A 25607-nucleotide genomic window follows, 5' to 3' on the forward strand; every position below is an offset into this window, starting at 1 on the left:
GAGGCTCTGCCAATGATTGTCAAGTGATGACCCCTCTCATACGCAATTGCTTGGCCGCGGGCCGTCGATGGTCGAAAGCGTGCTTGATGAGTGTTCGGGGAAGGTCCTAGGAGCTTTGACCGTTTGCCCCGGGAAGTTGACAAGCCCGATGACATACGCATTCAGGTGTATCTGGTAGGTAGGTAAGTGTCTACTGTTGATTCTGCTCTCGACCTCAGCACTCAACACGTTACTCGCTTGAGTGTGTTCGTCCCTCGCATCACCTTAGCTCTAGAAACGTCGAATCGTTCTACTCTTTACCAGGACGACCGTTTACTCAGCACGCGTTGCCTTTACCCACACGCCCCTCGGCCCTGCTTGTCGGACATATCCCGACAGCCTGCAAAGCAGCATTCAATGGCGCCCCGTGCATCGCTAAAGACTCTCGTGGGTCGACGCAGGCGGGCTGATGGCGACGAGGATGAGGAATCTGTTACGGGCGTCGACGACTCACAGAGCGACGTCTCTGTTGCCAGTGACTTGGACAACACGGCCGATGCCTTGGATGAGGACGCTGACGCCAGCGAGTCCGGTGACACCGAAAGTACTGTACCCTTGCCAATCGACTCCGACTTGACTCAGAAGACTGAGCGGACGCGCTCAAAGAAGTCTAAGGGCACAAAGAAGGGAAAGACACATGCGAATATAAACGGAGATCAACCGAACACCTCGTCACCAGTCGCTGGCGACTCTGCTGGGACTGATGTGCTAGTTGTGGCAGCCGGCGCACCTATCGTTTCGTCCGAAAGCGGTCCAGCCAGAAGAGGAGAGACGGTAGCGGATCGTCGAAGGCGTGAACACGACGACTACAGGAAGAAGCGAGACACAGATCCAACATTCATTCCCAACAGAGGCAACTTCTTCATGCACGACGCTCGTACTTCAGATCAACGAGGTTTCGCTTCCTACGGCCGTGGCAGGGCAGGGAGAGGGAAAGGAATCCCTCAAGCTCCTAGCAGGTACGAAACTGCTGGCCTAGCAAAGCATACGATAAGTGCTGATGTACGTCGTAGTCATATACCCCCAGCAGAGCGGACAGCAGATGCTCCCTGGACACATGATCTCCATGACACGATCAATGAACGTGGCGGTCCGCCTACTCGTCAGCGGCCATCACAGATACCCGTCAACAATCACGATACCACCTCTCGAGGCGCTCCTCCGGCTCAGCACAAGCCGCTGAACTTCTCCAAAACTACTCAGATCGGTAGTGTGCAGATACGTGTCTATTTGCCTGATATGCCCGCTGCTGTTCCTTTTGCTGCCGTTCCCGTAAATTCGCACACACGACTGCCCGACCACAGACCTCCTCTCCGCCGTGACAAACCAGTTCGCGTCTCTCTTCCTGACCACCCAGTTCGCTACGTTTTCCCGTCCGCCGAGCGCTCGTTCATTTTCATTCCCAGAGCACTGAGACCTAATCAACAAGGATTCGGCAAAGCAAGAGGTAGTTTCGGTGCATACGGAGCTCCATCTAGCAGACGACCTAGTCTTTACGGTGGAAGCGTATATTCGCAAGCCATGTCCATGAGCCGCAGGTCCTCACTGGCCCGTGAAGTGCCTAGAGACTCTGCATTCTCTCCAACTGGCTCCTACACCGCTCGTGCCCCTCCAGGACCTGGTCGCCCCGTTGTTCGCCTACCTCAAGCTGGATCCCATCGATCTTCCAATCCTTCGCCTGCTGGCTCCGCTTACAGTCGATCATACCCTCATTCCTATCCTCGGCCTCAGACGCCAGCCGTCGAGCATTGGGCTGAGCCAGACACTATGTATCAGCCTCGCCCGCAAAAGACCATATCCATGACAGATATTGAGTCGCCCGCAGGACTTGCTCTTCACGCTCCACAGCAGCAAGAACAACAACCATTCCATAATCAGCTGCCTCAGCACATCACAGAAGGTAGTATCAGCACTCAATCGGCAAGTTCTGATATGGCACCACCTTACATGTACCCTGGCGGCACGCCACTCTCCAACATTCCGGAGAGGGCGATTCATGCACAACCATTCCAGCCCCCTGTACCTAATTATTATTCATCTTACGCCTCCTCTGGATACTATTATTCTGGACAATCGACGCAATATGGCACCATGCCTTCTTTCGCTTCATCCACAGCTCAGCAAAGTTATGCACCTCTCGAGCCGCCCATGGCAGGTGACTCTCAGCAAAGTACCATGGCGCATGAGAGTAACGGCATGGTCTTCTACACACAAATGCCGCAATATGCATCTCAGGATGGTTACCTACAGCCACAGAACTATACTGTTCATGGCATGGGTGGCATGATGACGCCGAGCCCGGAGGGTGCATACTACTACGCAAACGCCGGTCCAATGTACTATTCGCAAGGCCAATGAGCTCTTTGTTCTCATTAGCATGATGAAATAATGCTGAAACCGTGGCCAAGGCCTGTTCGAAGACTTTACTTCATAGCATGGAAAGACAGCACGTTCACAAGGGCAATTTGGCACACCCAACCACTCTTTTTCCTTCCCAGCTACAACCTACTCGTTCTGATTCTTGGATACAATGATTCACAGGCTTTCTTTGCCATGCTCAGTCGGTCAGAGAGAGAGTAATGTGTCATGATGTCATGGTCTCCAGTACTGCGCGACAAGATTAGCCTGCTCATGCCGAAAGCTTGCTAGAAGCATCTCCGGCTCTCGCAGGTGCCGTGCTTCTTTTGAGAAGATTACTAGAGGTGATAGAATAGGCTGAAGAACTTATACTTTTGCTTCTTGTGTTTTCTCTATGGATAGTTGGATTGGTAGCCGCAGCAACGACAGAGACGTAGCAAGAATCAAACAAATACAGACTTCTCGACGCCACGAAAGAAGGCGACTCCAGAGCAGAAGTAACGCGTTAGTTGTTTGCATGTGAAACGTTAGTTGTGATAGGTGATCACAAATGCAAGGCGACGGTTGGAGTGGTTTCTAGTGCTCGGCAGAAGCAAGCACTAGAGCCGGGAACGTGACGCGGGGAAAGCACCGCTGCCTACCAACCCACGGCCAACACTTGCTCACCTTCGCATCCACACGACACCTTGTCGTTAATCTCTGTTCCCTCGTCTTCCGTACCATCGCCTTCTTTCCATCTCACAAGTGATCTACGTCCTGTGCGTACTTCCTCTACAGCTCGAGGTCTTGTCGCTCTCGCTACACGCCCATCCTTGAACCATCGCCCCCAGCCGAGGCTGTTATACGACGTCACCAGGCTGCCATCTATCAGACGTTCGACATGCCTTCAACCACGGGTCCAGTGAACGAGGATACCCTCATCACTATCAAGATCTCGTTCGACGACTGCACCAAGCGACTGAAGTTGCCGCTCAAGGACCTGGGTGCCAACACTCTTCCTATCAAGGTAGCCCCAGCTTATCGTCATATGAAGCGATCCATCCCAACTGACTCTCTCACAGCTCCGCCACCTTCTCTGCATCGCCCCTGATCAGGCCGTCACCTTCGAGCGTTATTCCGACTCGGCCGGTGGCTACGTCGTCCTTGACGACTCCAACCCTGCCGTCTTCAAGACGCTCATCCGCGCTGCCAAGGCCAAGCTGAAGCTCAAGCTGAGAGTGTCTGCTGCCTCGGATGACTCAAAGGTTCCTGTTTCTACTCCAGAATCATCGGTCGTTCCCTCTTCTTCCGACGTCGCTTCTGCTAGGTCCTCCACTGCTCTGGATCAACACGCTATCGGTCCTGGTATCTTTGAGTTCCGTGAAGCTCTTAGCTCAGAGAAGAAGACGGAAACCGACGCTCCTCTCCCTCGTCCTTTTGGTAAGTCGAGTCTTACGACTGCTTCCGCTTCATCTATTGACGCCTCAGACTTCATCTCAAACAACGCCGTCCTTGGTCCCAAGCAGGTCCTGCCCCTCCGCGTCGCCAAATCAGTCAGCCAGGTCTCAAGGGGACCATGGTCTGTCTTCTGCAACGGCTGCGATAGAATTATGCACAACGTCCACTATCACTGCGGTATCTGTGACGGCGGTGACTTCGATCTTTGCGAGACCTGCGTCAAAGAGGGTGCTTCCTGCTCTGGAGATGGCCACTGGCTAGTCAAGCGCTCCATTCACCTGGGCGAGCTTGTCAACAGCACCACCGAGCGCTTCGCTCCCAAGCCTAAGCAGTCTACGCCATCTGCGCCTGCGCCTGCTCCTGCTCCTTCGCCTGCACCAGAAGTCGCCAACGAGATTCCTGGAGCTTTCACCGATGATTTCAAGTCCTTGTCCGACTCGGTCCGCACCTGCAATTCCTGCGTCGGTACCTTTCCTGACGAGGACTTTGTCACATGCGTCCAGTGCGACGACTATGATCTCTGCTTGAATTGCCACATGCTCAACATGCATGGCCACCACCCTGGTCATCACTTGAAGCCTGTTGTCGACGGTGCTGCTCTGTCGCTTGCTCAAGAGGCTCTTCTGCCCGCTGGCCGCAACTTCAGACACACCGCCATCTGCGACGGTTGTGACAAGATGATCCACGGTGTGCGACACAAGTGCTTCGACTGCCCCGACTTTGATTACTGCAGCGACTGCCACCAGAACGCTCGCCACACTCACCCTCGTCACCGCTTTGCAGCCATCTATGAGCACTTCAAGGGCCGTCCCTCCTCGTCTGTCTCTCACCATGGCATCTATTGCGATGGTCCTCTTTGCAAGGGCAAGCCCCAACAATTATACATCCATGGTGTCCGATATAAGTGTGTTGTCTGCCACGACACGGACTTCTGCCAGAACTGTGAAGCTTTGCCCACTACCTTCCACAACAAGACTCATCCTCTGGTCAAGTTTAAGACTCCCGTCAACCACTTGACCATCTCGACTGAGAGCGAGACCAAGCATGGCGTTCGCAAGCTTGGCGACCGTGATCTTGCTCGCAACGTTCATTGTCCTGCCATTCCTAGGCAGTCTGCCAACGTTACTGCCCCAGTCAAGACTGTGGCTGACATTAAGCCGTCGCCTCGGGTGGACGAGAAGAAGGCCGAAGAAAAGGAGATTGAAAAGAAGAAGGTCGAGGCCCCGACGCCAGCCGCTCCTGCCCCCATGTCCAAGGCCCCTTCTCGTCTGCTCCAGGCAGAATTCATTGCGGACCGCGTTCCCGATGGTACCGTCATTGCTCCTAATGCTCGCTTCGTCCAGTCATGGACTCTTCGCAACCCTGGACCCTACTCTTGGCCCGCTGGGTGCAGTGTTCGCTTCGTCGGTGGTGACAACATGCTCAACGTTGACAACACTCACGTCGCCTTTTCTGACATCGCCGACGCCACTGAAAGCAATGTCGCCGGACGCGAAGTTCTGCCTGGTGAACAGTTCCCCTTTGCTGTGACCATGAAGGCACCTGCTCGTGAAGGAAAGTGTATCAGCTACTGGCGTCTCAAGTCTGCCGATGGCACACCTTTCGGTCACAAGCTCTGGTGCGACATTGAGATTAGACTTGCTAAGGAAGCTATCCCGATGCCTCGCTCTCCCATCGCTGTTCAGTCTTTTGCCCAAGCACACAGCTACTATGCCCTCTACAAGGAGCGCATGAATGCGTTGAAGACACACCTTGACCAGACTACCTTGGCGTCTGCTGCTGTTGCCGCCGCAGCCGCCGCAGCCGTTGTGTCGAATGTGGCTTCGGAAGAGGCCGAGAAGCCTGCCAGTGCTGTCATTGAGACTCAGACAGTCGAGGTCACCAAGGTCCCCTCCGAGGTCGGAGTCCCTGAATCAGATCACGAGGAGGGTGAGTTGAAGGGCAGCCAAATGGTCTTCCCCACTTTGGACAAGGAGAGCCCTTCTAGTTCGACCTATGAATCCTTCAGTGGCTCTGGCATGAGCAAGAAGGCACGTGAGGAGACAGAGCAGGCTACTCAGACGTCTGAGGTCGCAGACAGCATCGCAAGTGATGACGAAGGCTTCGAGGACATTGGTGATGACCTTGAAGTTCTCAGCGCCAACGAAGATGATGGCGAGAGCGAGGACGACGGTTTCCTCACCGACGACGACTACGACATCCTCGACGCCAGCGACCAAGAGACCGTGGCATCGATGAAGTAAAATACGCGGTCCACGGTCTAGACTTGGCAGCGACCAGCTCTCGTCACCTAACATTCTCAACTCCCTGTTTTTTCCTTTGTCTTATTCGCCGCGATTGCTGGTACTCTACGGCGATGAAATTTGGGATTTGATGGACACTCTCTACTTGTTGAAAGGATCGGAGGGAAGGGCGTAGGGGCAAACATGGACTTTCCTTCAATGCAAATGGTTACCTAGTGCAGGTAGTTGCTTTTATTATTCTTATAATCTCTTTTTTTCAGATGAATGTTGGCTTCTACCTCTGAAATGTGATGTGATGGTACGTGGGTGGACGTGTGGGCAACGTTGTGACGAGGATTTGCACCAAGTCTCGTGGTAAGCTCTATGACCCTGTCAGCAATTTATCACAACCATCTCCCCTGCAAACAAAGCTTGTTGTAGTTCATCATATGGTAAGAGCAATCTTCTAGGTAGCCGAAAACGATTCTCATCAAACCTGTCCTTTTCATCGCGTTCGGGGGTGTTTAGGTCTTGAATTATGGTCTCATCGAGAAGCAAGATCTGTTCCTCAAGACTCAACCATGAATAAACCAGACGTTGATGTCAGCAACCGATATCCGACTATGGTGAGACTCAATCGCTAAACCGTACAGTATATAGAATAGTGTCTCCGTCTGCGATGCAGATGAGGTAGCGAGGAGGGAGAAGAAGGTATCTACATTGAGCTGATGTGAATATTATAGCTACAGGTACAAGGGTGATATACCTCAACATCCAGACTTTGCGAATTTCGAGCAGAAGATATGCTCTGCTTGATTTTGCCAGCCTCTCGACCTCTCAAGAACAATGGAAGCTAGCGCAAAGCGAACATTCGAGAAAGAGGTGATGATAAAAAGCACTTGAGAGAAAGGCTGGATAGTTGAGATATTCTGAGCTTCTTTCATGACTTCGTTCTCATTCAAATCTATAGACAAAAGAAACCTCTCTCATCATCAAAGTGTCGGAGAGGGATGACACGAATTAAACTACTTGTCCCCAAAAATGCCTTAGTTGCCATTCAGTCCGTGTTGAATACCCCATATGTCATTTGTTGCCGTCTGTCTTGTTTTTCCTTCAAATATCAATATCAATGCCCAAGTCCATGTCTGCAATAATATCCTCGTCCTTTGGCTTCTTCTTGAATGCTCCCAATGTAGTCTTCTTGAGCTTGTTCTCAATGGGTGTGCTGTTTCCTGCGCTCACAGCACCGTTGGCAGGGGTACCACTTCTGCTGATATCGCTGACGTCTCCGAATAAATCGTCAGGCACAGCGAGGCTCTTTGCCTTTGCGGCTTCGGCTGCAGAACGTGCTTTTGCGGCTGCTTCTTCTCTGGCCTTTTGCAAGACGCGCTTTTCGGCCAGTTGGGCTTTACGGATGTCTTCGGTGTTGGCTTTGCGGTTTGCGCGGTTGAGGGCTGCGAGACGTTCTTGTTGTGCGAGTTTGCCGGTTGCTTTTGCTCCGTTTGCGCCTCCTGCTTGAGCGGCTGCTTTTGCTGCTGCTGCACCGCCTCCTGAGCTCAGAGCTGCGAGTTCGGCGTCGCATTTGGCGACTGTGGTGTCATCGCCACGAGAAGCGGCTTCCTCGCGACGCTTCTCAATCTTTTCGCGGCCGTAGTTTGCGAATTTGGATTGGAGGGCGTTTGTGCGGTTAATCTTTCTTTGAATGTCTTCGTCGGTCCATTGGTATTCGAGGAGGGAGTGGATGTCGTCGAGCTTGGCTACCAGCGCTTTTCTAGAGGGCAGTCGCAGGGAATCGGTGGACAGGGCGGCCTTGAAGCGTTCGAATTCGGTTTCTGTGAAGCTTGAGTCGGAGCAGGCGACAAAGGGCCATTCTTTCTCGGCCTTGCCGTGTGCGACAACTGCGTATTGATCTGTAACGAAAGGTTTGCCATTAAGACCTTCCATCTGGTAGGGCTTGCCTGAGGTGAAGCCTGGGAAAGTCAGCTAGGTGTCAGTGTATAGTATGAGTGAGATGACGCACCCTTGATCTGAGCCATGCGGTATTGCGGAGCTCCAGTGTCGCGATTAACGCCAATGCTCACACGAGCGTAGCAGTTTCTAACGCTACTGTCGAAGGTTGGGTAGAAGCAGACTCTGGCAAAGTTTGTGCGGCCGATGCGAGCACGCTCGAAGTCGCGCAATGTTGCGGGAGCTTCCTCGCTTGAAGCAGCAGCTCGAGGCTTCTCGTCCCACTCGACCTCGCTGTCGCCATCTGCATCTCTGTCCGAGTCGACATGGTCCCGTGATGGAGAACGGTCTCTTCTGCGGTCGTCCTCGCGGTTGCGTTGTTGACCCTTCATCTCACGCTCTCTCTTGTATGCTTCCAGAGGTCCGCTGGTGGCCTTGACCTTTGGTCGACTGCTCTTGCGCTGATCCTCGTCGTCCAGATCGGCAGCAGCGGCCTTGCGCTTCTTCTTGTCAGCACCAGCTTGCTCTCTCTTGCGTTGTTGGAGGATTTTCTTGAGTTGCAAGTCCTGAACTCTTCTCTCAACTTCTGCGGCACGGTCTGCGAGGGTTTCTTCTCGATCGATTTCAGTCATGGCCATGACATTTTTGCGATCTTCCTCTGACTTGAACTTGCCCTCAATGGGGTAGAGGGGAGGAGCCTGATCGAAGTCGACACCGTCTTCCGAGTCGGACTCGTCCATGGCAGCGGAGCCCAATGAGCGAGGAGATGAAGCTGGAGAGCTGAGATGGCAATCAGTACGTGAGAGCGTACAGAGCGACAGCGCAGGCAGATTGAAGAGAAGTCGGACAGGAGCACAGAGAAAGAAGCATCGGGAGACTTACGCTTCACCTTCTTCTTCAGAGTCATCCTTTCTTCTTCTTCGTGGTGCAGCAGCAGATGAGCGCGACTTTGGCTTTTGAGCGAGACCGCGACGGGGAGGAGAGCGATCGGGTTCTGACGATAGGGCAGCATGTTCGAAGGGGGAGGAGCGTTGAGCGGCTCTGTTATCTGTTCTTTCGTCGTCGGAGCTATCGTCGCCAGCAAGAGCGAGGAGCTCGGCGTCAAGCTCGTTGTCCGACATGGCTGCTGTTGTGTGGTGGTAGTAGGTGATTCAGGGGATAGAGCTCAAGCGAGTTTCGAGTATTGAAAGCCAAAGGTTGGAGAAGGATGGAGAACGGTCACAGTCAAGTGATGCAGCAGCAGTGATCTCGGGAGATGTACAATTGACGTGGCTGGGGACAACAAGAAGCGCGACAACAAGATGGCGAGTGAGAAGTGGTGGGTAGAAAGTGAAGGACACTTGCTCAACTTGAGCCTCGCCAAGCTCCGCCAGAAGTGCCTCGAATCGATGACATCGTCGAGATAATTGTTGCTTCACTTGAATAAATCATTCGATACAGAACCAACCCCGAGTTACTACCTTTATATACAACTCTCTGCCCAGAGAAGGAAAGCACCAGTACATTGCCTACAAATAATCATATTCAACATGTCGCTCCGTCACCTGAATCGGTGCAGCAGGGCCATGTCCCTGTCGCCTCGTTCGCTGCACATCGGCTCTCTGCAGCAGGTAGCACACATTACCACTTCATCAGCCCCGCCGAGTACCGAGCCAAAACCCAAGACCATCGAGACTGGTACCTCAGGGAAGAGGAAGCGTCCTTTGACTGCTGAACAAGAACGCTTCCTTGACAGTGCCGTACGCTGAATCCGTATACATACCATGTTGAAGCAAGCAGTCTGACGCTATCTAGCTCCGAGTGAATCAGACTGGTGAACTTGCCGCCGTCCTCATATACCAGGCTCAAACCCCGCCTACAGTCAGAGCACACCCTCATCTCCGTCCGTTAATGAAGCACATGTACGATCAAGAAGCTGGTCATTTCAAGTACTTCAACAAGATCATAGCCAAGCACCGCATTCGCCCAACTGCTTTGACGCCAGTATGGGGTGTTGCAGCGACTGCCTTGGGCTGGACGACCGCCATACTAGGCCAGGAGGCTGCAATGGCATGTACAGAGGCCGTCGAGACTGAGATCGGTGAACATTACAATGCACAAGTGCGAGAGCTTCTAGCGTGGATGAAGGATATGGAAGAGCGAGGTGAGGAGCCTGGCGAGGAGATGACGGATTTGCTCAGTAACCTACGGAGGATAAGAGACGAGGAGCTCGAGCATCTGGACCATGCTGTTGAACACGACGCAAAGCAGGCTCGTCCTTATGAACTCCTGACAAATGTCATTCGAGGCGGCTGTCGTGCGGCCATTTGGGCCAGCGAGAAGGTATAATACATTACTGCTATGGGAACAGCTCAATGTGTGAGTTCTCTTATCCCAATGACCAACGAAACATCATCGTAATACAAGATTCATTGCGGAAACAAATACCATTTACCGGAACATCCTTCACTCGCCTCAATAGTAAGTTATCACGACAATACAACACATTATTTTCATTGTCGTTTGCTGGCTGTTTCCACAATGCTTCAGAATTCTATTGTGCTTGACTGCTACTGTCTCACTGCTGTTGTCTTTCCTGCATCATTCCTTTCTACTTCCGCTCTGCACTTCAGATTCCGTCTTTACTGTGTATCAATTCTTCCAATTTGATTTTGCATTTCTACAACATCCCTTCGTCAAGACCATACTCACTCCATTTTTCTATTACCACGAATCATAAACAAGAACCATGGCTGCCATCGCTGCTCGTCTCACCACAAAAGCTCTCAAGACCGACCTGCTCGAACTCGACTTCGACCCAAAGCTGGTCCAGCAATTCGTGGATACACCCTACAGAGTCGACTTCGCCGCAGCTCTCCTCAAGTCCCACGCCCTCTCATCTTGCAAACCCAGAAGAGGCAGATACACTACTACATGTCTCTACAAAAGACCCAGCCAGCAGCGTAAGTGTCCACACCATGACTTCTTGACTCACTTACTAACCTACTACAAGCCTGGGTCATCTACGACCCAAACAAGCACGACCCAATCCTCGATGCGGACACCTTGAAGCTTGTGGTCAGATTCGCCAAATATAAGCCAGGTCACCCGCGCTTTTTGGAGTATAATACCGAGACTACATCGCTCCGTTTTCGCTCAGCCAGACTACTCCAAGGTTTACGGATCAAGTATACGGCCGACGGACCTATGCTTGAGAAGTTGGCAGAAGTGGAGAGTGAGAGTGAGGAAAAATCGAGTGTTGATGGTGAGGAAGAAGAACCGGAGGAGAGTGCTTCGTTGACTAAGAAGAGAGCTATCTTGTTGACTAGCAAGAAAGCTGTCGTGTTGACTGGAGAGGAAACTGTCACCTCGACCAAGGAGGAAGCTATCTCGTCCACCAAGGAAAAGGCTGTCACGTCCACCAAGGAGAAAGTTGTCTCGTCTAAAGGAAAAGCTACCTCATCGACCAAGAAGAAGGCTACCCCATCGACCACGGAGAAGGCTACCCCGCTGACCAAGAAGAAAGCTGCATCGATGAGTAAGGCGAGAGCCACCTCGTCAATCACGAAGAAAGTCGTCTCGTCAGTCAAGACGAGATCTGCCTCAGCGATCAAGAAGGAAACTGCCTCGGCGACCAAGGAAGAAGCTGATTCGTCGCCCAAGGTGTCCGACAGTGATTCTGAGCTTACAGATCTGGAATCGGATGATTGAATGGGTTTCAAGCGATGAGATGAGATGGGCATACACAACTGCCGTTTTGCATTCTAGGCTATTATGACGTTTCTTCATCAACCACTTCTTTCTGATCGTTATTGCTGCCGTCTGTGTGAGGATGGTCATCGATGTCAAGGCCATCACTCCTTCTCCTATGACTTGGTGGCCCTCTCCTCTTTGATGATGGTTCCTACCTCTTGTGACCCGTTGCAGCTTCGTGTACTTGCGGGATCGTTTTCTGCCTTTCTTGCTTGGCTGTTTCATCATATCTTTTTCTTTTTTCTTGAATGGTTCCCTCCTATTATCGCTGGGTCTTACCTTCTTGTCTTTGCTTGATGGTTCCTTCCCTTGACACGCAATGTACCGGATCACGACAGGTACTCGTACCTCTGAAGGTATGGAACATACCTGATTGTAGTGATGGCATGTATGCCGGAGACGATGACCATCAGGCTTCTTACTTCGGCACACCCTCGCGACAATAATATGTAGAAAGCAATGCTTTCATTTCGATATCGATCCTTCGCCAATTTGTCAAAAGCTCGAATAGAATAGACTTAGGAGCATCCTCCGATATATCCAGTATTGGCACCGGATACCGGGTCCATAGCTTGTGCTGTACGCCCGTTCGATCTGCCGATCTATGCCTGTCCGGAGATCGATACCGAGCAAAAGGAATTTCACTAGAGAACGTCTGCATACCACACCCCGCGCCCGCGTCTTTCTCATAGTGTTCCTTTGATTGCCTTGAAGGCTTCGTTCTCGCGTTGTGTTGGCTGTCCCTTGATTTCGAGTTGTTTTGTATCGGATAGTCTGTAGATGATCGCCTCGCTCGAACAGTCTTCCTGGTGTGCCCAGAGGATGTTTCCGATCGCCAGATCCTGTCTTCGGCTACTTGGGGACACGGCTGGATGATTAGCAAGCAGAGCCGCCCGTTCGATTGCATAATCCAGTTGTGTCCATCGTTCGGTCACGTGTGCCCACCGGCTCCGAGAGAACCCAGAGAACTGTCGTACCTCATAAGCATCATCTTTCAACGCTACATCATCACCTCAGCCAGCCAGCCCACTCGTGCGTCATCTCTTCTTCTTACCAGCAGGAGCACCGTGCCTAAACAGGAACATAACGCGCCATTTCGAAACCACGCAGCAGCGATCTCTGAGCAGATCTAGCATTGCTACAGTGGTACCTTTTACGCGTGCAATTGAGCAGCCTCGAGAGAACATCGCACACGAGAAACAACTCTTTTTTCCTCTTGAAATATTGCGTCACCAGCTTTCGAAACACGTCGGCGCATCCTCGAGCAGAGCCTCAGTGTCGCAGCTTCGTGATAAAGGACTCGATAACTGTTTCCAAGACATACACGCGTCGCTGTCGAGCGTGAGGATATTCATCTCACTGCCAGTAAGTCCCTTGCCACTGGAAATGCGACAGGAGCGGAGTGCGACGCGATGGCGCGAGTGGAGACCGAAAGTCGACTGACAGCCGGAGCGGCACGCGCGAGAGTTCGCGTTTCCTCTTCAAGTATATATGTTCGGGCGCTGGACTGACGACAATTGTTTGATAGGAATATCAATTTTCGCAGAAAATTGCTTTTAGCTAAAGTCGGAGATTCCTGTCAGCATTGAGATTGGAAAGTTGCCTTGAGAGAAGGAACAGCCCTCTGCAGCATTGACGTCATCGCCTTCGCCGCTACTTCCCATCTCGTTTCCCATCACAACAACAATCATGTCTTCTCCAAGTGGCACGAAGACCAAAGAAGTGTTGAAGCAAGAAGGTAAGCAGTCCCATTAATCTTTTGTCCTGCGCGGAATGCCACGCACCCCGCACTAGAGATCCTCCTTGTCATGACGATGCTCCTCGAAACGTCATCGCTCACGATGTCATACCTCTGTCCGACCATTTGCTGAACTTCGTCTTAGATACAAGCCAAGATCGGGCTCCCTCTCCTTCGCGTCAAGGTATGTTTGACAACACCTGACGTAAGTCATAGTTATATTCTAATATCGTCAGACACTCAGCAGAACATTCCTGCTATTCGACAGCCAGAAGACACTAAGCCTGGTGACGCTGCAAAAGAATCCAACGCGTCCTCGACCAATGCGCCCCTTGCACCTCCACCCGTACCTAACAAGGCCCCTAACGGAGACAACGACTACTTCAGCGGTGCACATAGCGCTGCCCACCTAACCAAGGAACCTAATCCCTTCGAAAGTGCCTTTGGTGGCTCGACCGAAACACCCGGCAAACCCCAACTTCCTGGAGTCAACAGTTTGACATCGCCTGCGCCTCTACTTCCAGGTGCTACGCCAAATTGGCCCGGATCTCTTCGCTCAGGACCTCTTAGTCCGGCAATGCTAACCGGCCCCGCTGGGTCGTCGAACGACTACTTCAGCAACGACCACCACTTTGGAGGCAGCTTCCCTACTCCCAACGAGTCCTCTCTCAGGACCGGCTTGACTCCTGGCGGCGGTGGGTCTATGTTCCCTCAGCCTAGTCCCAATTCTCAAGCAATTTTCAACGCTATCCAGAGCGGTGGCGCAACTCCTGGTACTCTTGACTTCCATCGAACTGCTATGCACGCACGCGCTTCCCAGACCAACGTCAACGCAAACTTCAACATGCCTCAGCCACCCACATCTGCCGCTGCCGACCCTAACATCCAGCCCAATCTCGATAGCAAGGGCTTCGGCCAACAGCAACAGAACGAGTCATTTGAACAGCATGACGCCAATGACGCAGCTAACGGCCTGTTCATGCTTGCTCAAGCCAGAGGCAACAACAATAACAACAACAACAACCGTAACCAGCCCCAACAATACCCGCCACCCCAGTCTCAGCCTCAGATGAACTACATGGGCAACCCCCCTCATCTTCCAGGTGGCATTGGCCATCAAGGTCACGACGGCCAGGCATCCCGCGCCAACAAGAACTCGATCGGTAGCAACATGTCGGGCTCAACTCAAAACGAGCACGGCAACTTCTCCGATAGTGACGGCGAAGACGTCAAGCCCACTAGAGGCAAGGGCAAGAAGAACGGCAACAACAACAAGAACTCGAACAATGGTAGACGCAGGGCCGAGGATCAACCTAAGGGGTCTAACAAACGCCAAAAGACCAGCATGCCGTCGATGGATGAAGACGACTCGGACATGGACGAGGGAGATATGATGGAACGTGCCGACGGCAAGAAGATGACGGACGAGGAGAAGCGTAAGAACTTCCTGGAAAGAAACAGGTATGTGCATCAACAACAGAACTCACTTGATCACTGCTAATACACGAATAGGATCGCCGCGCTGAAGTGTCGTCAGCGCAAGAAGCAATGGCTAGCCAACCTTCAGCAGAAGGTTGAGATCTTCTCAACTGAAAACGATGCGCTGGCCGCCACCGTTACCCAGTTGCGTGAGGAGATAGTCGGACTCAAGACTCTACTTCTCGCCCACAAGGATTGTCCAGTCTCGCAAGCACAGGGCATCAGTGGCATGGCAATGCAGAATATTGCCGGCGAGCCTCATCAGTTCTCCAACCCATATGGCATGCAGATGTCTCATATGCAACAGGGAGTGCCGTCCCAAGCTAACATGCAGAGACGGTAGACAGAGAATTGAGTGTTATCGAGGCGTTTAAAAGGCATGACTGCAAAGCAAGGTACAGAGCAGCAGCAGCGTGCAAAGGCTCAGGCAGACTCTGGGTATAGGCGTTAGGCTTCTTGGGAGAGACGGTGGGCGCAACACGTTTTGTCTCACCAGATAATAGCTCCTCTTCAACTGTATATCTTTCATTGACAAATAGTTTGGCAGAGGCCAAACACGAGGAGTATGGATGGACTTTGCTTTCTAGTTTCTCAGTTATCCGTAGCTCATACACGAATAGTACTCATTGCACTTCATCCTTCCCTTCTAAGACCGAGACAATTACATGCTCCCCTTCATTGTGCGTGAAGTCAGAACAGCTATGTGCCTCCCGACAGCTCATTTCTGGTGAGTTCGTGCCTTCGGAAGCCCGAGTCTCGAGAGGCATCGGTATACACTCTAAAGTCGGGCTTGGCGGACAAACAACACGTCCTGCTCCAATTGCGCGTCTAAAAGGCAGCGCATTCTTCAAAGACCCAACATTTGCACCCATGAGCGATGGAAAACCGAGCGCAGCGCGTGGATAACGCGTTGCAACAGCTGCTCTTCCGATTGATCCCTTGGAAGGAGGACGACGATGAAGCAGTAGAAGACCAGCGCTTCGACGAGGCATTGCAAGCAGCCAGACAAACACTAGGCAGGCACGCTCCGTTCTCCGCAGCTTGAACAGGAGCAATAAGCTAACTGGCGTGCGATGTGCAGATAATCAAGCGTCCTCGGCAGCAGCAGACGATGTACACCATGCCGCCGACCTGATCAGACAAAAGCTGGTACACGAGAACAGCCGTCCGGACAAAGCCCTTCACTTCTCAAACCTCTATTCGCGACTACTTAGCCAGCCTGTGCTTGACAGGAAATGGGCCATCTTGTACTTCTTGTACCGTCTTGGGGATTCTGAAGCAGGACAAGCACTGGATGCTGCCTCTTCGCCTACACCACGCCCACAACCTCCCTTGCGCCAGCAAAGCAGCGATGCCCCTGCTTTCAATGATGCTTTCTCTCGCAATGGGCTACCCCGAGTGCCCAATCCGGAGGACCCAGAACCTGTGCGACTGCCGCAAACAAGGGAAAGGATGCCGCTACGCGCATCCACACGCTCAATAGAAGCATCACCGGAGCCCACGGCTTCAGGTAACCCGCTAGATGCGCCTTCGGAAGCTCAATTGCTTCGCGACTTGCCTTTCACCTTACAAGGTCTCTCTTCGACCAACCTTGCTTTCTCCGACTCTTCGCTCAAGCTACCCTCGACATTACCCGTACCAATAATCAGTCTGCTCCACACGCTCGCCGAACCTTCGTTGCTGTACCGGAGTTTGTCAGCATTTGTCGACTCTTCAAAAGGTGGTCTAGTCGGTCAGAGCTTGCGCTCTGCGATTGGTGTCGAGCTCAGGGCATACCTTGGTCTGGTTGCTACTCTGGAGGCACAGATCAGAAGGGCTTTGACACAACTGCAAGAGTCGCCTGGAAATCTGGGTCTTGGAAAGGCTGGCGTGACACTGAAACGATGCGTTGTCTGGACTCGCGAAGCTACTATGGGCCTGAGGCTCATGAGTATGATAGTCGAAGAAGCAAAGGGTAAGCCATCGGAAGAATCGTATTGTCGAGGGCTCTACTGATACCTTAATAGAGAAGAAGGGAGGAGAGCTGATATCGCTCATCCACTCATACGCTTCGTCACATGGCGACCCCTTCGTCTACACCTTTGCTGAACGACTACTAGTTCACGTTACTCGACCGTTCTACACTATGCTTCAACACTGGATCTACGACGGCGAGCTTGAAGATCCTTTCCTGGAGTTTTTCGTCTACGAAAATCGTGATGCCGACATGGACTCCGACCCTCGTCGTGGTGGCGCAACAAGTGTCTGGGAAGACAAGTACCGTCTCAAAGACAGCATGATACCCACCATAATCACACAAGACTTTGCTAAAAAGGTCTACCTGATTGGCAAATCACTCAACTTCATCCGCTATGGTTGTGGCGATTCAGCTTGGGTTGAAAATCATAGCAAGAGCTCTATGCGCGAGCTTCGTTACGGTGATACGGCCACACTGGAATCGTCGATTGATTCGGCCTACAAGGGTACCATGGCTCGCCTGATCTATCTCATGGAAGACAAGTTCAAGCTATTTGAGCATCTGGCAGCACTCAAGAAATATCTACTTTTGGGACAAGGTGACTTTGTCGCTTTACTCATGGAATCTCTGGCTTCGAATCTGGATAGACCAGCCAACAGCCAATATCGACATACTCTCACCGCTCAGCTGGAGCACGCCATCAGGAACAGTAATGCCCAGTATGACTCCCCTGACGTTCTTCGCCGCTTGGATGCTCGTATGCTCGAGCTTTCTCATGGAGAAATCGGTTGGGATGTCTTTACTCTCGAATATAGGGTTGACTCCCCACTCGACGTCATCGTCACACCTTGGGCATCAAAACAATACCTCAAAGTCTTCAATTTCCTCTGGCGTGTCAAGCGTGTCGAGTTTGCTCTAGGAAGTACCTGGCGACGAACAATGACCGGTGCTCGAGGTGTCCTGGGCGCTGTTGGAGACAAAGTTGACGGAGATTGGAAAAATGCACGAGGTGGCATTGCCGAGATGATTCATTTTGTCTCACAACTACAGCATTACATTCTTTTTGAGGTCATCGAAGCCGGATGGGAGGGGCTTCAAAAGGCTATGCGGACGCCTGACGCTACTTTGGACGATTTGATCTCGGCCCATGGCGCTTATCTTCGCAGCATCACAAGAAAAGGTCTTTTGGCTCCATCGGGCTCGCAGGCCGCATCATCTACAGCACCAGATTTCACTGCTCAACTTCACGAGCTCTTGAAGCTCATGCTTGCCTACAAGGATGCAGTCGACAGTCTCTACTCTTACTCCGTGGCAGAATTCACCCGTCGTCAAGATCTAGCTGCAAAGATCGAAACTCGCACTGCAGCAGGTACTTGGGGCGTCACGGAAAAAGACGACAACGACTTCGGGTCTTCACATATGAGCGGCAACAACAGAGGCTCCCGCCGCAACAACCGTGATAACGATTCACCCATCCCACCACTCCTACCCCTCGCAAACTCTAGCGGAAACGCGGCAGCAGATGAAGCAGCTATCCTCTCTTCGCTACGGGGACGCCTGAAATCCCTAGCCACGGACTTTAGGGCTAGAGTCAACATCTTGCTAGGAGATCTAGCCTACCAGCCAGACGTTGATATGAGGTTCTTGGGTGTCGTCATGAATTTCAACGATGTCTATAGCCCAGTTAGGCGTGGTGGCCGTAGGAGGCAAACTGTCGCCAAAGAACAGCATGCTGATAAGGACGTGGTGGATAAGGGTAAGGAGAAGGTGAGAGAACGAGTCAAGCGGAGTCGTGAAGGCGAAGGTGAGGCTAACGGCGGTGCCTCTAAGGAAGGCTAGATAGACCTTCTTCATGCTTCTTGATGGCGTTATCAGGTATAGGGACCTCACAAAGGCTTTGTGCTCCGTGTCTGAACGATATTCGGTATACAATCATGTCCTCGCGACAGAGATAATCCCGATCCCACGTGTAATTTCTCTGTCTGGTGAATCCTGTTCTAACGCAGAGTGCAGACTGGGCTGGTACCCTTGTTCTTGAAGAGCTGCACTTCTATTCCTGATTTTGGGCTTCCAGGGCTTGCAGTGGAGGGAGTTGGTAACGAGAAAACTCTATGCCTTTTGACAGCATGATATGTAGTGACTGCAGTGGAGGAGATACCATATTGTATGGTAGGATGAGTGGTCCGGGAATGTTCTGCGAGCTACGAGCCAGCACGAAGTTCAGCAGCAGGGCAGATCACATCAAGATTGGAGATTGGGCATCGATGCCCCCTCAAGAAAGGCAGGATCATGGGGTGTCGATAAGTACCAGCATGCGCAGAACAGGTACCCTCCGAGTGTGGACTGTGTAGTTCGCTTGGACATGTTGCACCTCAACGGCTCGATGCTGCTGCAAGACTCGGATTGGATTTCCACGAACCACCAATAACATGCTTGAGATAATGATGTTGTGCGTAGAGGTGTGAGGATGGGAGATCGCTAGCAAGTCTCGCGGAGGTTGCCACAATCGTAGGGTATGCATGTGTCCAGCATCAAAGACCGACGCAGTCAAGATCGTAACAGTACTCCTATAGTATCCATAACATATTAGCACTTAGTCATACAGCGATACAGCACCAGATGCTCGGCTACACACTAACGCTCATCGAACTAACAAGCACCAATCCTCTCATGTCGCCTCACCGAAAGTCTTCATGTTTTGATCGGGCAACTCGCATCTCCAACCACCCCGAACTAACACGTAAAGGAGCAAACTTGAAACTTCTCCAGCACGGCAGCGTGAAGAAGAACAGAGGGAAGCCTTATAGCGGTATAGTACTCGGGTCCCTTGTCACATATGAGCAGGAGCAAAGGTGTCTCGTGGCTGTTCCGTCGCTGAGTAGAAGCGCTGTGGCTTTGGGGACGCAGAGGAATGATGAGTTGTGTTTGGGAAAGATGGGAAGAGAAAATGAGATAAGAGGGTAGAGAAACGGAGTGGTTTATCGTGTGGTCATGTCACACCTGATGCAAGATACTTGAGGTAGGTGGGTTCGGTTGGAAGCTCTTTCCTCAACTGACTTCTTATAATTTGAGCGACGACCAGGCGAATTAGACGTCTCATCAACCCTCTGTGCAGAGTTGTTCAACCTATAGAAACGATTGTACCTTTTCACCATCTAGTTCCGCTCTGTATAGTTTCAGAGTAGAGTGAGAGTCTTAGGATTCACCTATTGCATTCTTTGTCGAAGCAATTGAATGTAGGGAGTCTTTCCTAGCTCTAGCTATGTCACGATAGGCTCACGTCGTTTACTAGAGAAAGACCTGCTGGGGAGGAACTGGAAAAGTGCAGGTAAGAAGCACTTGCTTTGGGTGTTCTAACTCTCGTCTAACCAAGTCTTGAGAACTCCAAGATTCTTGTCGTTTACGATGTAGGAAGAATCTGCGTCGATGAATCTTTCGAATTTAGTTTTCCACAAGAACGTCCATAACCAGGCACCTTTAAAACTGCCAGCGTTGATCGCTCCTTGTAGGCCAAATTGTACGGTACGATGCCGAATGCAGTATATCTGGAGAAGGGCGTGGAGTCGGCAAGAAAGTTGGCCAGCGACTTCAAACAGACACACCCTGATGGAATCTTATCTGCGCAATATGTTTATTGACACCGCAAGATTGTATGAGAGCCGAGAGTGTCAGGGTATATGAAAGGTTAGAGCAACCCTTCAATCACTGTCTGAATCGCTTTCTGACTCTTCAGACGAGGAAGATGAGTCCTCGCTTTCTGAGTCTGAACTAGAATCTGAGCTGTCCGAGTCCGAGCCAGCCTTGGCCTTGACCTTCGCAAGTTGGGCCTCAAGCTTTGCAATCTTTGCCTTTGCAAGCTGAGCCTTGAGCTTTGCGATCTTGGCCTTCTCACTTTTGACCTTCTCAGTCTTGACCTTCTCGGTCTTGGCCTTCTTTTTGGCAGGTTTCTCGTCCTCGCCAGAGCTATCGGCCTTGACCTTTTTGATAGGCTTCTCGTTTTCGCTCTCGCTCTCGCCAGCACTGTCGCTATCGCTATCGCTATCGCTGTCGTCGTCGTCGCTCGAGCTATCACTATCGCTAGAGCTGCTTTCGCTATCAGAGACGTCGGTTCTTGACTTTCTCTTCTTACGTATCGAACGAGCAGTGTCGACCTTAGATTCCTCCTTGATGGCTGGTGCTGCCCGGGCGGCTGACTGAGGCTCGCCCTTGCTCATGATTCTGTAAACCGTCTGCACACGCTCGTCGTAGTCTCTCTGCTCTTGTAATAGCTTGGTCTTCTGAGGATCTGGGTCGATGCCATTCTGGCGCAAGATCTCCTTCTGCCTTTCCTCAGCCTTGCTGTAAGCAGCTAGTCTTGCCTCTAGAGTCTCCATGGGCTCGTCCTTGACTTCTGGAATTTCAGAACGAATGAAGGAGACTATGTCGATATTGGCGGATTGAGCAGCCTGGCGCAAACGCTGACGTGCGGCTGATCCTTGTAAACCGTCGAGATATTCCACAAGAGCTTCGTTGCAAGATACAGGGACGCGGTAGGTGTTCCAGATATTCTTGAGCAGATCGTTCTGTTTGGACTTGTTGAATTTCCAAGAGGGTCGGTCGGTGTGATATTGTTCCAGGTAGCGGACGTACTCTGGTACTGGCTTGTTGACGTTGTCCTTTGGCGTGCGAACCTTGACTTTCTTCACGACTGCAGGGTCGTTTGTTTCTGTTGATTGTTCTTGCTTCTTCTCCTTCTTCGCTTCTTTCTTTTCGGCCTTTGACTTCTTCTTGTCTTGCTTGATTGGGCTCTTCTCTTCCTTCTCAGAAGTCGAATCGGCTTCCGGCGCACTTTCAGGCTGAGATGACTCGGTCTTTGTAGGGTCCTGAGGCTTGTTGGTTCCTGTAGCCTTTGCTGCTTCGGCGGCGTCGTAAGCGGCAGCCTTTTGAGCGTAGTAATCTAGTTCGTCGGCAGCCCAGGCTTGGAAGTAGGTCTGGGCGCTGTCTCCGTCTTGTTGTTTGGTATCGTTCGAGAAGACAACGGACTTGCGACGTCCTTGCTTGCTGTTGGGTGTAGCTAGAATCGACTTCTCAGGCGAGGCCCGCCTATAGATCGTGTTAGCGCTAGTGAACAAGAAGAGCTGTCGTGACTCGAGTGTGCAAGTCTTCACTAGAACGTGTTCGCTGAAAGTTCGAGGGTGGTTCGACTTGACAGGATAGCGATCTTCGAGTCTACGAACAGTGCGACAGAACATGGTGAATTTGAACATGACGTTTCTGAATAGAGACAGGGCAAGGCATACAATCTCGAGGGCATTGGACTGGATATCGGAGCTACTGACGAGGGCTGTGACTGCTTCTGAGCAGGGCTAGATACATTGGCTCCATTCTGATCGAGTCTCTGCTTCTTAGAACCTTTGGGAGTGTCGGCATCATCTCTCGAACGTTTGGTTGAAGTAGCAGAAGAAGCGGGGGTCGGGGCGGTGTCTTTGGCGTTCGTCAGACTAAGACCCAGCCTCTTCCAGGCAGGTACCCGTTGTTCGGCAGACATGTCTGTAGCAATAGTGAAGAAAGTGCAAATGAATTACATACAAGTCCAAAAAAAGAAGGAACAAAAATTGTCGGAGAATTGCATCTTTGACCGACATCCCCGGAAGGCGGGAGTGCCAAGATTGACCGGCGTTGTTTCGCTGGAAGCTCCATGACGAGAGGGCAAACGCGCGCTGTAGTGAGCTTCACCTATCACGCAGTCTCGCTCAAATCCATCAGCTTGTCTTTTCCGTCCTGTTGATTTGGTACATCTGGAATTCTCGCAAGCTTAGATCATCACACATAACAGTCGCCCATCATGAGTGAGTCTCGCCTCGCATCTTCATTCGGCGAAGCTAACGCCCGCAACAGGCAGCGCAGGTTACGACAGACACATTACCATCTTCTCGGACCAGGGTCGTCTCTACCAAGTCGGTGCGTGATTCCAGACACCCTTCCTCGGTCTCAATAGCGCATCAAGTAACTCACACCGTACAGAATATGCGTTCAAGGCCATCACCGCAGCAAACATCACCTCAGTCGGCGTCCGCGGCAAGGACTGTGCAGTAGTCATCTCGCAAAAGAAGGTCCCCGACAAGCTCATCGACCCTTCATCCGTCTCGTACATCCACAGATTGTCGCCCTCGGTCGGCTGTGTCATGACTGGTTCCATCGCAGATGCAAGAGCTTCGGTCATGAGAGCGCGCGGAGAGGCCGCCGAGTTCAGATACAAGAATGGCTACGAGATGCCTTGTGATGTTCTGGCCAAGCGTCTCGCCAACATCAACCAGGTCTACACACAAAGAGTAAGATGCTCGAGCCCGGCTGGCAGGTCGATTCCCTGCTAACACTGCTCAGGCATACATGAGACCTCTTGGTGTTGCCACAACGCTCATCTCAGTCGACTCTGAGTTCGGTCCCCAGCTCTACAAGTGCGATCCTGCAGGTTACTTTGTCGGCTACAAGGCCACTTCTTCAGGTCCCAAGGCACAGGAGGCTATGAACCACCTCGAGAAGAAGCTGCGAAACAAGAACTGCGCAGAGGGCAACTGGGAGGAGGTCGTTGAGCTCGCCATCACCACCCTCAGCACAGTGCTGAGCGTTGACTTCAAGAAAGGTGAGATCGAGATTGGTATCGTTGGTGGTCCCCGTCGCGATGGCAAGGAGGGCACCACAAGCGACTTCACCACTCTGAGCGAAGAACAAATCGACGAGCGTCTGCAGTCGATTGCTGAGAAGGACTGAACATAACGACCTCCTACCTTTACGACGTCATTTAATCCATCACATGCCCATACCATCGCTCTCGCCGACTCGCTTGCACACCGCACAGCTATCTGCAGTCCGGCCTGCGCGAGCGTCATCTTATGCATCAAGCTGTGTTACTACCCTCCCGTATCAGACCATGATTTCCTTCTTTGTTCCGCTAAGCCCCCTTCTGAGGCCCTGTTTTTGATCCAAGTGCCGGTGCCGGCGGCTGCTCCATGGTAGCTCTGACTGTGGCGCTCCTCCCCCGCCTTTACCACTGAAACGCCCTTTAGACGCCTTCCCTGAAATACAAACAGCTCTAGGACTCGCCGATACCTGACTCTGCCCTGGCCGTCGCGCTAAACTCTCTCGTGCAGCTGCCGCACGTGTATGTGCGTGCGTGCCCTTGGCTTATCCCTATGAGCTGTCGACCGATACACTTCCACATCTGGTAGCTTGTGACGTGCTTGGCCGTCCACCCATGGCGTAAAGATGCCATTTTAATTGTGAACCCCGTTCAGATCATGTCTGCCCATGGCTTCTTGACGACCATTTCCCTTGTTGGTGTACTTATTAACGTCTCTCCCAATCCACCCACAGCCTCTCTGTTCGCTTCTGCACACCTCACCTCCACTATCCTTCATTGCATCTGTCCACCCGATCTCCTCTCGCATATTACCGACTTCGTTACATGTGTGACAATGCACGATACTTTTCTACGATTGAAGAGCCTCAAGAAAAGACACACCTGGCTACTGTAAGGGTCGTTTATATATCTGCCGATCACTGCCCATCCAGACCCATCTTTATACCACAGCTGGATCCCTCACTCCCTTCTGCAATGACCGACGGATGTAAGATGTCCCTTGTACCAACCCTTCCCACCATCCCGGAACCTGCCATCCTGACATGCATTGCCTCAGTGAATGAGGCACGCGCCATGCGTATCGCCGAGATTCTTTCTGATTTCAGACACTTGCAACACTTCATTGCCAACATCAGGGCAAATCCTTCGGCCGAAGAATATTACGAGGAAGGCTATTGCGTACTTCGCCAATGCGCTGGAGAAGCCCAGGCTTTGTTGAACCAACCATTCGATTGCCAAGGGCCAGAGCCGGACGGTAACGACGAAGAAGAGAAGGCGCAGCTTCAACGGTATGTTCTCTGGCTTCTTGAGTATCACCTCCAGTCCTAACATCAGAGCCAGAGTTATGATGGACGCCAGTATCCGCCGCTTCAAGATACAACAAACTTACCTCAAAGCAAGTGCAGCGTTGCGCTGGGTCAATTCACGAACAGTCATTCTTGGAGGGAGTCAACCTCAGTCTGTTCATGCTCCAGCACTTCAACAAATAACCAACACAATGCGATCAGTAAGTCTACCCTCTTCGAAAGTTGTTGTGACGAGCACAAAGTTCTGTGGATGCATGGATCCGAACCATGCACCTGGGAATCCTCAAGTCACAGCCAGCCACAATCGAGAGATGCTCGACGGTCCCGCATTCGCTTTTCCAGCGTCCAAACGACTAACAGTTTTCTCCTGCAGGAACTTGCATCAGTAACACCCGCTCGGGTAGAGTTGTCCCTCCGATCTCAAGACAGCATCCATGGAAAATGGCTTGTGGAAGACCCGACGTGGAGTGCAATGGAGCAGATTATTCGGACCGGCCGATGATGGCATTAACCACTCCAACCACCAGCACCAAGAGTCCAAGCGATCGGAGACTCTTGGATACACGCCAATCGGTGGCATTCCAACCATTCGGGATTATGAGAGGCATCGAGTCAAGAGTGGGAACTGACGGAACTCTCTTGCTTCGTAAGGGCCGAAACCAACGAACCCAAGACATCAGAACGGTCGCACCGCCTTTTGTGCAGTCGTTTGCACGTGCTGGCCACTCGGACAGATCCGCCGATTTAGGTTCAAGCCATTCGGCGACTCCGG

The 25607-nt window shown here is 51.9% G+C and overlaps 10 protein-coding genes across 10 annotated transcripts; 8 read left to right on the plus strand and 2 right to left on the minus strand.

Moving 5' to 3' along the window:
* The first annotated feature begins 155 nt into the window (after positions 1 to 155).
* AUEXF2481DRAFT_42761 (uncharacterized protein) lies at positions 156 to 2889 on the plus strand. The gene is made up of 2 exons (XM_013485707.1): positions 156 to 998; positions 1053 to 2889. Exons 1-2 carry the CDS (start codon positions 397 to 399, stop codon positions 2395 to 2397), a joined length of 1947 nt encoding a protein of 648 aa, XP_013341161.1. The 5' UTR covers positions 156 to 396; the 3' UTR covers positions 2398 to 2889.
* Positions 2890 to 3064: 175 nt separating this feature from the next.
* Positions 3065 to 6299, plus strand: AUEXF2481DRAFT_42762 (uncharacterized protein). Its single transcript, XM_013485708.1, has 3 exons — positions 3065 to 3403; positions 3459 to 3816; positions 3865 to 6299. Exons 1-3 carry the CDS (start codon positions 3278 to 3280, stop codon positions 6075 to 6077), a joined length of 2697 nt encoding a protein of 898 aa, XP_013341162.1. The 5' UTR covers positions 3065 to 3277; the 3' UTR covers positions 6078 to 6299.
* A 666-nt stretch (positions 6300 to 6965) lies between these two features.
* Positions 6966 to 9439, minus strand: AUEXF2481DRAFT_42763 (uncharacterized protein). The gene is made up of 3 exons (XM_013485709.1): positions 8886 to 9439; positions 8077 to 8783; positions 6966 to 8026 (listed from the first exon to the last, which is right to left on the minus strand). The coding sequence occupies exons 1-3, from the start codon at positions 9122 to 9124 to the stop codon at positions 7170 to 7172; spliced, it is 1803 nt and encodes a 600-aa protein (XP_013341163.1). The 5' UTR covers positions 9125 to 9439; the 3' UTR covers positions 6966 to 7169.
* Positions 9440 to 9568: 129 nt separating this feature from the next.
* On the plus strand, positions 9569 to 10331 carry AUEXF2481DRAFT_68319 (uncharacterized protein; the record flags this gene model as incomplete). Its single annotated transcript, XM_013485747.1, has 2 exons — positions 9569 to 9742; positions 9798 to 10331. The coding sequence occupies 2 exons, from the start codon at positions 9569 to 9571 to the stop codon at positions 10329 to 10331; spliced, it is 708 nt and encodes a 235-aa protein (XP_013341201.1).
* A 400-nt stretch (positions 10332 to 10731) lies between these two features.
* AUEXF2481DRAFT_31915 (uncharacterized protein) lies at positions 10732 to 11693 on the plus strand (the record flags this gene model as incomplete). Its single annotated transcript, XM_013485674.1, has 2 exons — positions 10732 to 10945; positions 10996 to 11693. The coding sequence occupies 2 exons, from the start codon at positions 10732 to 10734 to the stop codon at positions 11691 to 11693; spliced, it is 912 nt and encodes a 303-aa protein (XP_013341128.1).
* A 2267-nt stretch (positions 11694 to 13960) lies between these two features.
* Positions 13961 to 15562, plus strand: AUEXF2481DRAFT_414412 (uncharacterized protein). Its single transcript, XM_013485792.1, has 2 exons — positions 13961 to 14934; positions 14986 to 15562. Exons 1-2 carry the CDS (start codon positions 14051 to 14053, stop codon positions 15293 to 15295), a joined length of 1194 nt encoding a protein of 397 aa, XP_013341246.1. The 5' UTR covers positions 13961 to 14050; the 3' UTR covers positions 15296 to 15562.
* Positions 15563 to 15791: 229 nt separating this feature from the next.
* On the plus strand, positions 15792 to 18997 carry AUEXF2481DRAFT_42767 (uncharacterized protein). The gene is made up of 4 exons (XM_013485710.1): positions 15792 to 15968; positions 16034 to 16906; positions 16959 to 18833; positions 18923 to 18997. Exons 1-3 carry the CDS (start codon positions 15830 to 15832, stop codon positions 18746 to 18748), a joined length of 2802 nt encoding a protein of 933 aa, XP_013341164.1. The 5' UTR covers positions 15792 to 15829; the 3' UTR covers positions 18749 to 18833; positions 18923 to 18997.
* Positions 18998 to 20607: 1610 nt separating this feature from the next.
* Positions 20608 to 22436, minus strand: AUEXF2481DRAFT_7411 (uncharacterized protein; the record flags this gene model as incomplete). Its single annotated transcript, XM_013485638.1, has 2 exons — positions 20608 to 21991; positions 22189 to 22436. 2 exons carry the CDS (start codon positions 22434 to 22436, stop codon positions 20608 to 20610), a joined length of 1632 nt encoding a protein of 543 aa, XP_013341092.1.
* Positions 22437 to 22733: 297 nt separating this feature from the next.
* Positions 22734 to 23659, plus strand: AUEXF2481DRAFT_31918 (uncharacterized protein; the record flags this gene model as incomplete). Its single annotated transcript, XM_013485675.1, has 4 exons — positions 22734 to 22737; positions 22787 to 22849; positions 22913 to 23220; positions 23273 to 23659. 4 exons carry the CDS (start codon positions 22734 to 22736, stop codon positions 23657 to 23659), a joined length of 762 nt encoding a protein of 253 aa, XP_013341129.1.
* Positions 23660 to 24521: 862 nt separating this feature from the next.
* Positions 24522 to 25337, plus strand: AUEXF2481DRAFT_7413 (uncharacterized protein; the record flags this gene model as incomplete). The annotated part of the gene is made up of 3 exons (XM_013485639.1): positions 24522 to 24817; positions 24870 to 25035; positions 25209 to 25337. 3 exons carry the CDS (start codon positions 24522 to 24524, stop codon positions 25335 to 25337), a joined length of 591 nt encoding a protein of 196 aa, XP_013341093.1.
* Positions 25338 to 25607: the final 270 nt, after the last annotated feature.

This window comes from Aureobasidium subglaciale (genome assembly GCF_000721755.1).
Source record: "Aureobasidium subglaciale EXF-2481 unplaced genomic scaffold scaffold_20, whole genome shotgun sequence".
NCBI classification, from domain to species: domain Eukaryota; kingdom Fungi; phylum Ascomycota; class Dothideomycetes; order Dothideales; family Saccotheciaceae; genus Aureobasidium; species Aureobasidium subglaciale.

What these genes read in the sequence shown, in the direction of transcription:
- AUEXF2481DRAFT_42761 (XM_013485707.1), top strand. Translation starts at nt 397, where the DNA reads ATGGCGCCCCGTGCATCGCTAAAGACTCTCGTGGGTCGACGCAGGCGG. An exon ending in ATCCCTCAAGCTCCTAGCAG is followed by an intron (nt 999 to 1,052) that starts GTACGAAACTGC and finishes TGTACGTCGTAG; the next exon opens with TCATATACCCCCAGCAGAGC.
- AUEXF2481DRAFT_414412 (XM_013485792.1), top strand. Translation starts at nt 14,051, where the DNA reads ATGCTAACCGGCCCCGCTGGGTCGTCGAACGACTACTTCAGCAACGAC. An exon ending in AACTTCCTGGAAAGAAACAG is followed by an intron (nt 14,935 to 14,985) that starts GTATGTGCATCA and finishes ATACACGAATAG; the next exon opens with GATCGCCGCGCTGAAGTGTC.
- AUEXF2481DRAFT_42762 (XM_013485708.1), top strand. Translation starts at nt 3,278, where the DNA reads ATGCCTTCAACCACGGGTCCAGTGAACGAGGATACCCTCATCACTATC. An exon ending in CCAACACTCTTCCTATCAAG is followed by an intron (nt 3,404 to 3,458) that starts GTAGCCCCAGCT and finishes ACTCTCTCACAG; the next exon opens with CTCCGCCACCTTCTCTGCAT. An exon ending in TCCTCTCCCTCGTCCTTTTG is followed by an intron (nt 3,817 to 3,864) that starts GTAAGTCGAGTC and finishes TTGACGCCTCAG; the next exon opens with ACTTCATCTCAAACAACGCC.
- AUEXF2481DRAFT_42763 (XM_013485709.1), bottom strand. Translation starts at nt 9,124, where the DNA reads ATGTCGGACAACGAGCTTGACGCCGAGCTCCTCGCTCTTGCTGGCGAC. An exon ending in TCTGAAGAAGAAGGTGAAGC is followed by an intron (nt 8,784 to 8,885) that starts GTAAGTCTCCCG and finishes TTGCCATCTCAG; the next exon opens with CTCTCCAGCTTCATCTCCTC. An exon ending in CCGCATGGCTCAGATCAAGG is followed by an intron (nt 8,027 to 8,076) that starts GTGCGTCATCTC and finishes TGACTTTCCCAG; the next exon opens with GCTTCACCTCAGGCAAGCCC.
- AUEXF2481DRAFT_42767 (XM_013485710.1), top strand. Translation starts at nt 15,830, where the DNA reads ATGGAAAACCGAGCGCAGCGCGTGGATAACGCGTTGCAACAGCTGCTC. An exon ending in AGCAGCCAGACAAACACTAG is followed by an intron (nt 15,969 to 16,033) that starts GCAGGCACGCTC and finishes TGCGATGTGCAG; the next exon opens with ATAATCAAGCGTCCTCGGCA. An exon ending in GATAGTCGAAGAAGCAAAGG is followed by an intron (nt 16,907 to 16,958) that starts GTAAGCCATCGG and finishes ATACCTTAATAG; the next exon opens with AGAAGAAGGGAGGAGAGCTG.